A 15,895-nucleotide genomic window follows, 5' to 3' on the forward strand; every position below is an offset into this window, starting at 1 on the left:
CTAGATGGGCTGCCTTTCCAGGTTGACTTTCCTCTGGGCTACATTACCGTAATCCAGTTTAGAAGTAACTAAGATGTGTGCTATCATGGCCAGGTTTGACTCAGGAACATGTGCATCTGGTACACCAGCATAAGTTGGGCAAAAGTGCTCCTAGCCTCAGCCAGGGCATACAAATCCAAAGTCAAATCCAGGCACACCCCCAGACTGAAAGCCTATTTCTTCAAGGGGCATGCTAGCACATTCAAAACTTGTTGAATCTTTCTAACAGAGTCCATTTCTCTCCTGGCCAGGAGCACTTCTGCCTTTTCTGGATTAAGCTTCAATTAATTGACCCTCATCCAGCCCATTATTCCCCCAGAATTTAGGGTATCAGCAGCTTTCTTGATATTAGACAAAAAATAGAAATATTTCTGCTTGTTATCCGCATATTGATGGCAGTGCACCCAAGTCCGTGGATGGTCTCCCTCAGTGGGAGGGAGCTGGCCCCAACTTCAGGAACTGACCCCAAAGAAAATTTATTGGTCTTCTGTTTCTTCTATGCCAGGGGTCAGCAAACTTTTTCAGCAGGGGGCTGGTCCACTGTCCCTCAGACCTTGTGGGGGGCTGGACTATATTTTGAAAGGGAAAAAAAAGAATGAAATAACCCAGAGATGTATTTTAAATAAAAGCACACATTCTACTCATGTAAAAACACCAGGTAGGCCCCACAAATAACCCAGAGATGCATTTTAAATAAAAGGACACATTCTACTCATGTAAAAACACACTGATTCCTGGGCTGTCTGCGGGCCAGATTTAGAAGGCGATAGGGCTGGATCTGGCCCCCGGGCCTTAGTTTGCCTACTCATGTTCTATGCTGTATTGTCTCATAATGTGCTCCAAATAGGTTACTTGGCTTCTGGTAACACTTTTACAATGATTACCCCTAGATGTCTGTCTTCTCCCACTTTCAGTCCTATAGCTTCTTTCATTTAAGCATCTGTAAGAGCAACCCGTCTGTCTGCACCTATTGCTATTTTTTCTCCATTCTCTTTCTTTCTCTCCCCCCTTTTGTCAAATCTCTATTTTGGTTTCCAGCCATTTTGTGCATTGACTTTCTTTACATTTATAGTTTCCCCACCTCTCTGCCCTGTGTTCCTTTTATAAAGCACAAGGATATAACAGATCTGTTCATTTGAACTCTCAGGATAATAGCTTTATCCTGAAGATAGTTTCACACTGAGATAAATGGGTGCACTTGTCTTTTTCACATACAATGGTACCTCGGGTTAAGAACTTGATTCGTTCCGGAGGTCCGTTCTTAACCTGAAACTTCTTAACCTGAAGCACCACTTTAGCTAATGGAGCCTCCCGCTGCCGCCGCCGCACAATTTCTGTTCTCATCCTGAAGCAAAGTTCTTAACCTGGGGTACTATTTCTGGGTTAGCGGAGTCTGTAACCTGAAGCATCTGTAACCTGAGGTACCACTGTATATGTTTCTGTTGGAGGGAAAGCAGTCATGTATAGATCTTTTTAATCTTTGGGGGGTTTTGTGTTTTGTAGAACCTGGTCCCTCATCCCTTGGGAGCATGCTTATGCCAGCCCAGGAAACTGAATGGGAGAACCTCATCCGAACTGGTCAGATGACTCCATTTGGAACAAAGATACTCCAGAGGCAAGAGAAGAAGCCCCGTCGGATAATGTTAGATGAAGGAGCTGGTTTTGAAAAATACTTGGCAGATCAAGCAAAACTCTCATTTGAAAGGAAGAGGCCTTCAGTTCGTAAGGGGACCAAGAAGAAAGCTCCTTCGCAGAAGAATCTGATCAAAACTCCAGTATGTCCCATAAAAGGCAAAGGAACCGAGAGTAAAAGCCGGCCCAAAACGGACAGCCGTTTGAAGAAGCACATGAGAAAGCTTCAGAACCACGTTCTTAAAATTCAGGCCAAGGCCAGACTTCCTAAGGGCAATGAGATACAGGGAGAGGAGCAACGGGAGGACAGTGAGGAGTCGGAATACAGGCCTGATGAAGAAGAGCTTGGCAGTCTGGATGGGGAAGATGAATTTTTTCAAGAAGATGATGGTGATGATTATGAAGTGAAACCTCTGCCAAGGAGAAAGAGATTTTCATTAACACACGAATTTCAAGAAGATGTTGGGGATGACGACTTTTTCCCAAGCTCTGATGAAGAGGAGGATGATATTGCTGGGAAAAAGAGAATTAAAAAATGTAGAGATGACGGCAATGAAGATTACTATAAACAAAGGTTAAGGTTAGTAAAAAACAACAACACCCACCCAAATATTTCTAGTGGCAATTCCAGGTGTTTTTTTTAATACATACAAAAACTAGACAGTTGTATGCCTCCTACATTTTAGAACTAACAGCTGGGGAACAGAACAAAAGATCCTTAATATCAGAATATGTTATGGTTTCATTTTTTTTTCTTGGAGAGCTCTTTTTATCCCAATGACATAATTAGATGTATATGCCCAGTCAGTGCAAAAAGGCATGGATATTGTATGAATGACTAACAGGGTACTCTATAAGTAAACATATATCATTAAATATGGTGGTGCAAAGTACAGTACCCAGTGGGCAGAATTTCATCTTTAAACAGGGTAAAGGATGTTCTGTTTAGGGGCCTTCCTTTGACTGCCCTTTTGCTGCTTCTCTCTATTCCTTTGATTGATTGATTGATTGATTGATTGATTGATTGCTTCAAAAAGTCTTGGCATAAGTGCTTGTAGTGATTTGCAGCCTGTGTTGGTTGTGCAGCTCCACTAGTGGGTGATTGCGGTGCCACAACACTCAGTAGTGGCATGAAGTCTATTGTGCTGGATAAGCTGAGCTTACTCAAAGGATTTGTCTTCTAGAAAAATGAAAGTGAATGCACTTGTTTTTTTAAATCAAAAGACTTAATTTAAAATAAACCACATGTTGTTGTTGTTTTGAAAACTAATCTACCTTGTCACAGAATAATTTTTATTCCAAAATTTGCCCATTGCTGGGCTGGTAGAAGGCAGAATTGTGAGACCTCTGAAACTATTTAAAAGAAAAACCATGTTCTCCTAATCTAGGCCCCCGAGGAGAACAACCCAACTGATTCCTTTTGGCTGGAGAAATAATAGCCTTTCTGAGAGATGGACTAAAGAATTAATAAATGTATTAATCTGTAAAATATTTGCCATTTTATTGAATGAAGCTCAACTTTTTTCCATTGACTTAGCTCAATATTAAATCATTTTTAATTCAGAGTTTTCATCAAGAGTAATTTATTTTGATTGAAAGTTTTAATATGATTCACAATTTAAATCCATCCAGACAAGTTTTTTAATAACGTTAAGATCGTAACAATTTATCCCTGCTAAAGTCATACATTTCCTGCAGTTGCTTAAGTTACAATAAAAGCCTAAATGAATTTTAGAAATATCAATAATTGTAATTGCCACCAAAACATCATATCTCCTAAAATTTCATAGCTCTAGTTATTGTAGCTGTTAAACTGCAGCTGCCCACATTGACGTTCTTGTACTTGCATTCCCCAGGTGATCTGTACCGTGGGAAATGCTGCTAGGAGATAAAGTGGAGTGAATTTGCTAAAGGAACGGCATTTGCTTACACTTGCATCTTATTCCTTGTCAGTTATAGTTGTTTATAAAAACAACTGGATGAGTGTCTGGCAACTTTCACCCCCCCAATGACGGATGCAGTCCTCCTGGATTGCTCGATGGAGCATTTTGCTGTGTGGGGAGTCCCATGTACTTCAAGAGGCAGAAAATGAGTTTTCTTTCCACAGCGAAGCTTTCAAGATTGTATCTGGGAGATGGTCCTGCATCAAGGTGAAAATATTACACTTGTAAAGCTTGACAGTGAGCCAGCTGTGATTCTCCTCTGAACATCTGAAGCACAAGGCCAATTAAAAGTTTGTGATTCCAGAGGGAGAACGTGCAAACAGGGGGACTCTGTAGTACTTCTGCCTTGTCATTTTTCTGTGGCAGATTGTTCCGAGGGAGAGGGAGCCCTCATTTTAGGAAGAAAGGTATGAGAGCAAGGGAGGCAGTTTACTTCTCTTAGTATGCCCAAGTGTGGATAGGAAATTGGAGGCTGCATATTAGATTGGTTTCAATGCCATTGCCTTAAGTACTGCAGTTAAAAAAAATAAAAAAAATAAGATTCTAATATTCATAACCCACTTTATTGTGCGCAAAAATTTCCAAAATGCCTGCCAGTAAAACCATTGAAAATTCCAATATAATGAAACGGACGTTGTAAGAACAAGATCATAATAGCAGTAGATTGGACAAGTAAAACATAAAAGCAGCATTAACCAAAATGCCTAATAACAGTTAAGACCATGGGTTCATTCCACCCCTGAAAAGCAGCCGCAGAAGGTTAGGTGACTGTCCCAAACGATGTGGGAAGTGATGCTGGAGTCTGAAGAGGAATTATCAAAAATGGCGTCCCTCTTTCCTCCAGCAGAAGCCTCTGCTGGATCTCAGTCTCTTCTGCAAACAAAGCGAGCCTTTCCGCTTTGCAGAAGGCCAAGTCTGGACCCGTCCCAATGATTACAATAGGCATGCTTATTTATCATATGCGAGCATAACTTTGTTATTATGTGAGATGTGTTGCTTTTAGATCAGGGTGGGTGAAAATTAAAATAAGATAAACTGCCTTACATCAGGCATAGGGAAACTTTTAAAATTTCCAGGGGGTTCATATCAGTGGTGGGTGCAGCCAGATGCAAAAGTGGGAATCTAGTCTGAAGCTGTTTCTTCAAGCCTAATATTTCCATCCAAATTATGGCACGGGTTTGGCCATGACTGGGGAATGCATGTCCCTCCAAAGGTTTCTTAACGCTGCATTTGATCTTGGAAAAAACCGCCCAATTTGTTCGGGGGGGGGGGGAGTTTGGGAGAATAAGGTCATGCTGCAAAACAGATGAGAAAGTGCCTGGGGGCCAGTGGGTTTTCACCCCTTTGATTGTATTTTGTTGCAGTTGTTATGCTGATCCATATTTTTGCCACAGTGTGTGGTTTACTGGTTAGAGTATCAGACTAGGAACTGGGAGACCACAGTTCAAATCTCTACCCAGCCATGAAGCTCTCTGGGTGACCTTGGACCAGACACTGCCTCCCAGTCCAAATTTACCTTCCAGGGTTGTTGTGGGGATTAACTGAAGAGCGGGGAGAACACCTTGAGATCCTTGGAGGAAAAATAAATTATTTAGCCATGAATCCAAATGGTACATCAACCCCACCCCCTTATATGTGTGGGGAGCTACTTTGGTTTGTCCCACTGTTTCGACCACCAAATGCCACTGAGAAGAGACAGTGTTTCTCTACCACAGTGATCCATGCGACGGTCACCTCCAGGCTCGACTACTGTAATTCGCTCTACGCGGGGCTGCCCTTGAAGCTGTCTCAGAAACTCCAGCGGGTGCAGAATGCAGCAGCGAGGCTCCTCACGGGGTCTCTGCCATGGGAGCATTTTCACCCAGTGCTTTTCCAGCTGCACTGGCTCCCGGGAGTACAGGGTCAGATTTAAGGTGCTGGTTTTGACCTTTAAAGCCCTTCACGGCCTAGGACCCTTGTACCTACGGGACCGCCTCTCCCGGTATGCCCCACGGAGAGCCTCAAGGTCCATAAATAGCAACACCCTAAGGAAGTTAGATTGGCTTCAACCAGAGCCAGGGCCTTTTCAACACTGGCTCCGGCCTGGTGGAACGCTCTGCCTGATGAGACCAGGGCCCTGCAGGATCTGATTTCTTTCCGCAGGGCCTGTAAGACAGAGTTGTTCCGCTTGGCCTTTGGCTTGGAACCAATTTGATTCCCTCCCCCTCTCCCCCCCCCTTTTTCCTTTCTCCTCCTGTGATGAGGCTGCATTTTAATATTTTAATGTTTCAATATTTCAATGTTTGTGTTTTAATTTTGTTTTTAAGTTTTAATAATTCAACTTGTTTTTATTATTGCTTTTTAGCCGCCCTGAGCCCAGCCTTGGCTGGGGAGAGCGGGGTATAAATAAAAATTATTATTATTATTATTATTATTATTATTATTATTATTATTACCTGTGAATGGCTGGTGGCACTGGATTCCAACTTCCACCTTGGAGGACCACATTTTTCCTCCAGTAGTTTCATTAGCAAGAGAGGTGCCTTTCTAGCCCAGCCTCTTGGGCAAATTATATCCAAATTAAAACAGGTCCTGCCTCCAGCTGGGTAGAGCAAGGAACTCCTCATGACGTGGCCCGTTGTCTGATGAAACAAGGAAAGACAGTTCACTGATAAGGAAAATCCTTGATTTTGGTGCAGATGCCTAATCCCCTGCATCATCCTGGCTCTGCTCTCTGAGACTTGTAACTCTAATGGCATATGTTTAATCTGCTGAGGAGGCAGCGATTAGAGCGACCCCCACACAACTCATAAAAAGCCAGATCGGAACAGTAACTCATTGCCTCAATTTACAAAATGAGAATGATCATTAAGGGAATCTTGGCTGTCTGAAATGGAAAATATATTATGCTTCAGAAACACAAACTATATTAAATACCCAGCTTGGTTCCTGAATATGTTTGGAAAAATCAGATTGTGATCTGTTGTGAGCTACATGTTTGAAGTGCCTGGCTACACTTTTGTTCAAATGGGGAGGGGGGAGAACTGTGTAAGTCATCTTGAGCTCCTTGGAGGAAGGGCAGGATATAAATGTAATAATAAATAAATAAAAATGTTTTCAGAAGCCCATATTTAAAGATGGATGAACTCAAATTACTCAGGCGTTAACAAGATAACCTAAAGGTTTTATGTTGCATTGACTTCAGGATTCCTGAAAACCCTTTTTAACTTTTGTCCACTTTCAGGCATCACATCTTCTAACAAGAGAGTGCACTAAATGGAAAATGAACTCGTATCTAAATTCCATCCTTCGTTAATTAAACCACCTGCATTAATTAAAAGGATACGGAATCACAGCGAGGAGGGCAGGAATAAGGCAAAGATCCAGTAAGGATTGGACCCAAGGAGGCCTTTTATTCCCAAAGTGATGCTTTATTGTCCAAAGAGGACTTCAGCCCAGCTCTCCTGCATCGATGATCAATTATCATTTTAATTGATAATATTGTAGGTTTTCTGGTTAAAATTAAATCCAAATCCAAGCATTTTAAACCGATGCTTGCAATTTCTTAAAGGTGAACCAAAGAGCCAACAAACTCGCTTGGTTCAAATGTATCAGGAAACTGGAGAACAAGTCATAGGGTAGCCTTTCTTGAGAGTGCGGCGGGGGAAAGTAATCCGGCAGTTAGGCTTGGAAAGAAAAGCTTAAGTGTTTTCTTCATGCTTAATTGCTGAGAGAAGTCTGTGTGCATGTTGGGTGACCATGCACACCTCTGGTGTATGTCCCCTAGAGCAGGCATGGCCAAACATTTCCCTCCAGATGTTTGGGGACTACAACTCCCATCATCCCTAGCTAACAGGACCAGTGGTCAGGGATGATGGGAATTGTAATCCCAAAACATCTGGAGGGCTGAGTTTGGCCATGCCTGCAGAGGGTTGGCCAGGCAGGGATGCATCCTTTAGGCCAAAGAAAAGTTCACCACTTCTGTAGGGTGATGCGAAAGCCCTTCAGCATGTGATAACGGAGCTAGATGAATACTTCACAAAAGGAGATAGCTCTCATCACAGTGGTTTGGTGGCTCCGTAACTAGTTTAAATGAATGAATGAATGAATGCCTTGTTTCACAGTGGTATCAACCTATGCTGATTTTGCGTCCAATACATTTGGACCAGCAGCATTCCCCGTTCTGTTAGCTGCTGTTGATGTTTAGCTTACGGGTGTCTAGCATGACAGCCTGTCAGTATTCCAGTCTCCTGCAAATGCACTATGGTCGATTTGCTAGAGGAAGTAGACATTTGGAAGCACTCAAAATCCTTGTAAAAACATAAATGATTCACTAATCCTGCTTGCATCTCTTGCACAAAATAAAATAGTTTGCTAACAAGTGATAAATCAGAGCTTTTAATTGCGCACTTTAATATGCTTCCATTGGGTTTTAGTTGATGTATCACTTGTTTTATCAGTGACTTTATTGCCATTGCAAAACCTGGAAATAGCAGCAATATTCACTATTTATCCTTTACCTCTTTATTTGTTGGTATTGATGGCTCTTTGTCGTGGCCGTATGACACTTGAGTACAGTTTGCTAAATTCATTCGCCTTTTTTTTGCTTGGCGAATTTCGTTCAGACATTTGGCACACAGGTAAGCTGTTACAGGTGGTGGAAAAATGGTTGCCAGCTTCACAAATGATACCTTTAGCTGGGCATGCAAAATGTGTGAAATATTATTTATTGCTCTTTGCCATTTTACATACCAACTGACAAATTAAAATCAGTAAAACGTTTATGCAATCAACACTCAGCTTAATAAATTCAGAAGCAGCGCTGGCACAACAGTTACCATAGAACCAGCATAAAATCCTTAAAAAGCAGTATGGAATCCATAAACAGAACTAAACAGAACTAGCAAGGGGGAATGCATAGGAGGCTGTCTTAAACCAAGTCTGACTGGGAGGCTGTCTTAAACCAAGTTGAGTGCCACTGCCGGCGAGCGATGACAATACAGTCTACCTGGCGACACTGGGGCTTGAATCAGGGATGTTCTGCACACAAGCATGTCCACTACCACAGATCTTTAGCCCTTTCCCAAGCATTTGGATAGCTCAGTCAGTAGAACATGAGACTCTTCATCTCAGGGACATGGGTTCAAGTCCCACGTTGGGCATAAAGATTCATGTGTTGCAGGGGGTTGGACTTGATGACGTTCGTGGCACCTTCCTCCCAACACTGCAGTTCTATGATTAAATCTTAAATTGCTTTAAAAGTTCCGGGAGAATACAAGAGAGAGACAAGTTTTGTTGCAACTGGGGTCTCCTTACCTTACCCCCAACATTAAAACTCATACACAAACATAGTACCCATTTTGAATCACTCTTTGGCAGAGTCTTTTGGAGCAACTTTATTCTCTCTTGACTATGCTTTTCTTAACTAGAACAGGAGCATCCGGTCTCCCATGTTGCTGGACTACAACTCCAATCAGCCCCAAGCACCATTGCCGATTTATAGTTTAACATACTGAAGGCCATGAATTTCCCATCTCTAGGCTAGAGTTTAGGGTATTTGACAGTGTCTGAACCCCTGTCTGCTTTAGCAGAGACTGGAACCTCTGTCAACACTTTGCAAATGGTTTATTTTTATTTTGCTTGGGAAAGTCATATTAAATGTATCTGCCTTCAGTCAAGCTGAACGTAATCTGAAAGAAGGATTGCTGATCAGGTTGTTTACACATTTCCTGCTTAATTCTGGCAAACAAATACCAGAAGCTTTTGAATTGTTTTCCAAAACATTTAAAAATAATGTTTTACCAAAGGTGGGGATGTAGCAAAAAAAAATGAAAAAAAAGCAAAAGCTCATAAGCTGCTTTCAACTCTTCTGAATCTGGTTGCTCCAGATGAATTTCTGTTTCTAATCTGTAGGGAATACAGTGGTACCTCGGGTTACATACGCTTCAGGTTACATACGCTTCAGGTTACAGACTCTGCTAACCCAGAAATATTACCTCGGGTTAAGAACTTTGCTTCAGGATGAAAACAGGAATCATGCTCCGGCGGCGCAGCAGCAGCAGAAGTCCCCATTAGCTAAAGTGGTGCTTCAGGTGAAGAACAGTTCAGGTTAAGAACAGACCTCCGGAAAGAATTAAGTACTTAACCCGAGGTACCACTGTATATCTTGGAGGGAAATGACATGTCTTGCTCATGGTGGGGATCCCTGAGAAATTCCCTTCTGTATAAGGAAATAGTGTTAGTTTGAAGTAAGTTTCTCCCACTCTTCTCTCCACCCACCTTTTTCTACTGGGTGCAGGCTCCAGCTGGGAAAAGTACGCAGGACACAGAAAGTTTTGGTAAGGATGGGGCTGAAATGTACAATGTCTTGATCACCTCCCATTGAAGTTAGCGGGTGTGGATTTGCACTTCCATCTTAAATCATCGCATGCTCTCTCTTGCTGTAGCATGTTGTCATCCTGTTGTACAGAATGATCCTATTTTTCCGATAACAAATGTCTTCTAAAGGCTGTATAGCAATGTGCGCAATAGGTTGATAAAAGTTTTTATGCCGACTGTCAGGACTGCCGCTAGGTCCCAGCTCACAGAGGACCAACGCCCAGTGGATGTTATATACAAAAGTCTTTATTAAAGTTTAGTTTCCATTTCCAAGCACTGGGCGCGCAGACCCACGTCTCGACGCTAGACCGGCTAAGTCCCCTCTGACTCACTGCTCCACCCACACCAGTTTAAGATTCTAGCCCGGCTCCACCTCCTACGCTGTTCTTTCCTTCGCTGGGTCCTTCTGCCCTCTGGGGTTCCCTCCTTCCTGGACTCCTCTGACGCTGAGCCTCCTGAGTCTTGCCCCTCCCTCCGGCGGGCTTTAGGACCTGGCTCCCTTCCCGGGCTCCTCGCTGTGCCGCGCTCCTGTACATTTGAACTTGGCGCGCGCGCCCAGCCGGTGACTTTCCTTCTGACTGTTTCCCCGCTTCCTGATGTGGGCGTTGCCAAACCTGACTCCTCTCCTCCCTCTGGTGGTGAGGACACTGGTCCCGACTCCTGGGACTCCCCCTCCCCACTGCGCTCTGGTGGAGAAGCTGGTCCTGATTTCCAACTGCTGCTCAGGGACTCCCCGCTAGCCCCTTCCTCCTGGGGCTTCCTCCCTGGAGCCCCCCTCGCTCTGGCCACCGGCGCTCCCTTCTGTGAGTCCTCCGATTCGCTAGAGAGGCTTGTGGAATAACTCTGGCCACTGTCACTGCCTGCGCCCCCCTCGTACTCCTCCTCCTCACTCTCCATTTGCTCCTCCTCCTGTGTCTCTCCTTCTGAACCCCTGACACCGACATTTAATTTGCCTTGAACTTTTGTTGGGTTTAGTGATTCAGTTGACCGTGTGAAATGTCTTGCAAACATATTTGTATCCAGATACTATAAAAACATGTTCTCCCTCTTTCCCCCAACCACCCATTTTCTAAATTTAAACACATAAACCTGCTGATTCCAGCCAAAGGCCTGTCTAGTGCAGCATGCTGTTCTCACAGTGGCCAACCAGATACCCACAGGAAACCTGCAATTTGCAGAGCACAACTTTGTAGAGTGCCTTACAGTCTTTCTCACTTCTTTATATCCCTCCTGTAGGAAAACCAGCCAGAGAGTTCTTTACCTTGCCCAAGGCATAAGCACTTAAGCTCAGCTGGAATTTGAGCCCAGGTTTCTTATGTCAAAAACAACACACTCTGCTGGACCATAATAGCTGCTTTTCAGATTTGCTTTCTGTTCTCTCCTAGCTGCCTAAACTAACACTGGCAATTAAATGGTGATTCTTCTTGTAATTTCAGGAGGTGGCACAAGCAACAACTGAAAGACAGAGAGGAGCGGCAGAAGGCGGGGGAAGATTCGGATGATAGCGATGCTGAATTTGCTGAGGGTTTTAGAGTTCCAGGTTTCCTTTTCAAAAAACTTTTCAAGTATGTATGTTAAAGTAGCGAACAACAATTCATTGCTATAAGTGGTTTGCTAATGTATCAGTGCAGGGACGCGGGTGGCGCTGTGGGTAAAACCTCAGCGCCTAGGACTTGCCGATTGCATGGTCGGCGGTTCGAATCCCCGCGGCGGGGTGCGCTCCCAGCACCTGCCAACCTAGCAGTTCGAAAGCACCCCCGGGTGCAAGTAGATAAATAGGGACCGCTTACCAGCGGAAAGGTAAACGGCGTTCCGTGTGCTGCGCTGGCTCGCCAGATGCAGCTTGTCACGCAGGCCATGTGACCCGGAAGTGTCTGAGGACAGCGCTGGCTCCCGGCCTATAGAGTGAGATGAGCGCACAACCCTAGAGTCTGGCAAGACTGGCCCGTACGGGCAGGGGTACCTTTACCTTTACTTTAATGTATCAGTACAAACTGGGAAAGTTAAGAGTAAACCGAGTAGCTAAAGTGTATTATGGCATTCTGCAGCCAACTGAAGAACTTGAAATTCCATTGTGGTTATACGTTTGTGTTGTGTTTTAGCTGCCAAAACTGCATAGACATGTGTCCATCCTACACAAGCATAGTTGGTGTGTAAAGCAGAGAGATCACTTCATTCACGCCGTTAGTCTTTCCATTCAGTCCTTTAGCAAATGATTCAAGCAGTGTAGCTTGTGAGCTGCCTGGCTGTAACACTTCATTGAGCATGGTGGTCTTGAGCAGTGTTTGTCGCTTCCCTGGAACTCACTGCTTGGTTAACAGGTTCCTCACCAACTGGTGGTGGACTTAAGGGTGTGTTACGCTGCTGTAACCATAATCTAAAAATGGATCTGTGATTAGAGAAACCCAAAGAGAATTCAACCAAGACGGGCAACTAAATATGAGTCTTGGCATGATAGCCGTCCCTAATGAAGGGTATCCCCTTGCAAGCATGAGTCAGCTGGCAAAACTTCCTGAGTGGTTAAAAAGATCAATTGAGCTGAATGATTTGTCTGACATGCAATTTAAAAGACGAGATCTCCCCAGCAGGAAAGGGAGGTTGCCATCATTAAGCATTAGAAGCTCCTCTGACCACACTGGAGCGCAAAGATGGCAGCAGTGAATCCCGATGCCGATTGATCAACTCCCAGTTAGTTTGTTCCTGGCTCTTAATTTTTCTCAGCAGGTCTTCTGAAAATTTAATCCTTTTCTAGGGTTTGTTTTCGTTGAAGTTGAATGAGGGCAGTCCTGAAAACTCCTTTTTTAGTTTCTGTGCTTTGCTGTTTCAAAAATATATTTGGAAAAGAGAAGCTAGAAATGGGGGAGTAGAAAGCGGCTTGCCCATTTCTCCTCCCAACTCTCAAGCATTCTGTTCATATATCAAGTATTAATAGAATAGAGATCTGTACCAGTTACAACCTACTGTGTCTCTCTGAAAAGACTATGAAATGTGCTAAATTCTATGCAGTTAAGAGGTACTTCAAGTCATAGGACTTAGAGAGGCCAAAATTTGTGTATGTGACTCTGGTAGGTCCTATTGGGTGTTGTTTTTTAAATGGAGAATTTGGTCTATTCTTTTTTTAGGCTTTTCTCTGGATCTGGGGCTAGAATGGCAGGCCCAGAGCTCAGTGTTAGAGTCCATCTGGTATGTGAGGAGAGATGGGCTATATTCCTTCCCATGATGCTCTCCTTGCTGCTGCTCTTCTCTCCCTTGCATGAGTTTAGCTTCTTGGTTATGATACGTTGCAGAGAATGAAATGAGCAAGGACTCCTGTGCCTTGCTCACTCTTGGCAAGAACTCAGTGTTGCCCTCTGTTCGGCAGATGCCATCTGAAGGGAGAGGAAAGACTCTGCCACACTTACCTGCTCCTCCAGCAATCACACTGGTTGCTCATCATTGTACATCCCACACCCCATGCGAAGAAATGCTTTGTTTTGCAATATCAGGGGGAGAGCGGTCTCCTGTATCCTTGTGCCTAGTGAAGTGAAAATGTTAAGAAACTAGCTTGTTGAGGGATGCGAGTAGGAATCTACAAAAGGCACCTTTCCAACTGTCAATGGGAGAAAGAGGGCAATGGTTTGAAATAAACAATAGGCTTTTCAGTTGAGCTGAAGAATTTGGCGAGCTTTTTGTGAGGAGTCAGCATCCTCAGATGAGAGAGGGTGGTGAGAGAGAGAGATTCTTTTTAAAGCCAAAATTTAGATCATGTCTCATGTGTGCAACCTGCCTTAAAGCCCTGGGGATAGATTAGCAAGTGAGCCAGACGTTCTCCACACACTACAGATGGCAGAAGACCCCTAGGGATCACTCGCTAATCTAACCTGATGGAAATATGTTCCTTCTCCCAATTGGAGTGCTTTTGGGGGACCATAATCTCTTTCTGACCTCACTGACCACCCAGTTGAGGCATGAGATGGAATTACAGTATACTGTCATCTTTCACGCATTTATCCAACTATTCCTCTGAACAAAGGAGATTCTTCCCGCAAAACTTCTGTTTTGGCAGAATCTTACATTCTTGGTTGAAAACCACCCCTAAACTTACTAGCAGGCAGTTTGCAGCTGTTGTTTTTGTACTCCTAATCTGACCTAACCTGTATCATTGTTTGTATTTGCTGTATCCATCCCTGAAGGGCAGCCCTTCCCCTGCTCCCAATTCTTTTCGTCTAGGTTTGACAGCTATCTTTTATCTCAATGCTGCTTACGTAAAGAGAAGTTGCTGGTGAACTGTGCCCAAAGCATAGCCCATCCTCCTGCTTCCAAATAGGGAGAGACAAAAATTAGCCTGGATAGTTCATCTGCTTAGAGCATGGTGCTGATAACGCCAAGGTTGCAGATTTAATCCCTGTATGGAACAGCTGCATATTCCTGCAAGGCTGGGGATTGGACTAGATGACCCCCCCACCCAGGGTCCCTTCCAACTCGACAATTCTATGATCCTGTGTTTTTGCAATTTGTAACTTGTGTAATTTAGCAAGAACAGCCTGATAAGTTTTCACTGGCAAAGGAATTACTGTTATTTTTAAAAGCTCCCTCTTCTTAGTTTGTAGCCATTGTTTACTTTTTGTTCCTTTTCAGCACTAGCTGTTGGGCTCCTGGGCATGGAACTACTCTGCCATGTTCCACTGTGATTTAACTATATGTTGGGCTGCGGAAACAATTGCACTTACTGTTCTGAAGAACCAGAAGGGGCCGTTCTAGCAATATTTATACAAAACCAAATAAAACACCCTCCAATTATCATGTCCCGGTTTAATTAGATGTACTTTTAACATTGCACAAAGAGCGAGTTCATCACATCCAACGTCCAAAGGCATAAAAAATGCATGACGCTGTAAATACAGCTTTCATGTAAAACACATGCTGCAGCATGTTACGGTAACTACCTTCTGAGCGTTGCAAATGACTAATTCATGTGTTTGTCCTGTTGCGATCTCTTGTTTGCCATCTGATTTTGCCCTTTTCCTTGCAGGTACCAGCAGACAGGTGTTGGGTGGCTCTGGGAATTGCACTGCCAGCAGGTGGGAGGAATTCTGGGAGACGAGATGGGATTGGGCAAGACCATCCAGATAATTGCTTTCTTGGCAGGTCTGAGCTACAGCAAGATCAGGACGCGTGGTTCAAATTACAGGCAAGTGCTCTTCCGCAGACTGTCAGTCTGTGGAGCTCGATGAATATTTCATTGGATGTATTGCCGTGGAGGAGGGCCCCGTGAATTATTAATGGCATTTCAATTACAATATTCCTTTAATTCTTTTAGCGGGGGACATCAAAGGAAATTTTTTTTACGAGACAATGGAGCTGGAGGGCAGGAAAAATTAAACATGTAACACTCTTAATGAATTCCAGGCATTGATGCTTCATTTTGCAGATGAGCCTCGCCAGTTATTTTGGGTCAATACTATGTCTTAAGGTTATAGAGCACAAATGGATTGCTTACCAATTCAATTATGTTAATATTGATAGTTTACACAGTATGGAATTTTCAATTAGGGGTAATACCTTTAGGTCAACTTATTACGTTTTTACATTAAAATATTTGCTCTGGCAAGAGACCAGTGGACTACTTTCATAGGCAGTCACAGTCTTCTTTGGGATGCTGGAAGTGAGAGTCAAGAGTGAGCAAGGATCCTTCTTGCAAGATCCTTCCTTGGGTCAGCAACATCCTTCCACGTTCAAGTAGAGGGAGTTCCCGCTTTCTTTTTTTATACAACCTGCTCCTTGTTGTCTTCCTCCTCCCACCCCATTTGCCTGGAACCTCAAGTATCAGTAGTTATCAATCCAGCAATCGGACCAGTCAGGGGAAAATGTCTTGCAGCCCCTGGAAGCCCTAATGGGCATTCACAAATTCACTGCTGATTTAGGTGCCCCTGGCTGAAACAAAA

At 43.7% G+C, this 15,895-nt stretch overlaps 1 protein-coding gene across 1 annotated transcript in view; it reads left to right on the plus strand.

Moving 5' to 3' along the window:
* The window catches only part of ERCC6 (ERCC excision repair 6, chromatin remodeling factor), a 49,704-nt gene that overhangs the window by 7,691 nt on the left and 26,118 nt on the right, over positions 1–15,895 (plus strand). The window contains exons 5-7 of the mRNA XM_083738234.1: positions 1,543–2,251; positions 11,408–11,536; positions 14,983–15,141. Of these exons, the coding sequence (XP_083594360.1) occupies positions 1,543–2,251; positions 11,408–11,536; positions 14,983–15,141 (997 nt within the window). The remainder of the gene's footprint in view (positions 1–1,542; positions 2,252–11,407; positions 11,537–14,982; positions 15,142–15,895) is intronic.

Source organism: Podarcis gaigeae (assembly GCF_964106915.1).
Source record: "Podarcis gaigeae genome assembly, chromosome: 5".
NCBI classification, from domain to species: Eukaryota; Metazoa; Chordata; class Lepidosauria; order Squamata; family Lacertidae; genus Podarcis; species Podarcis gaigeae.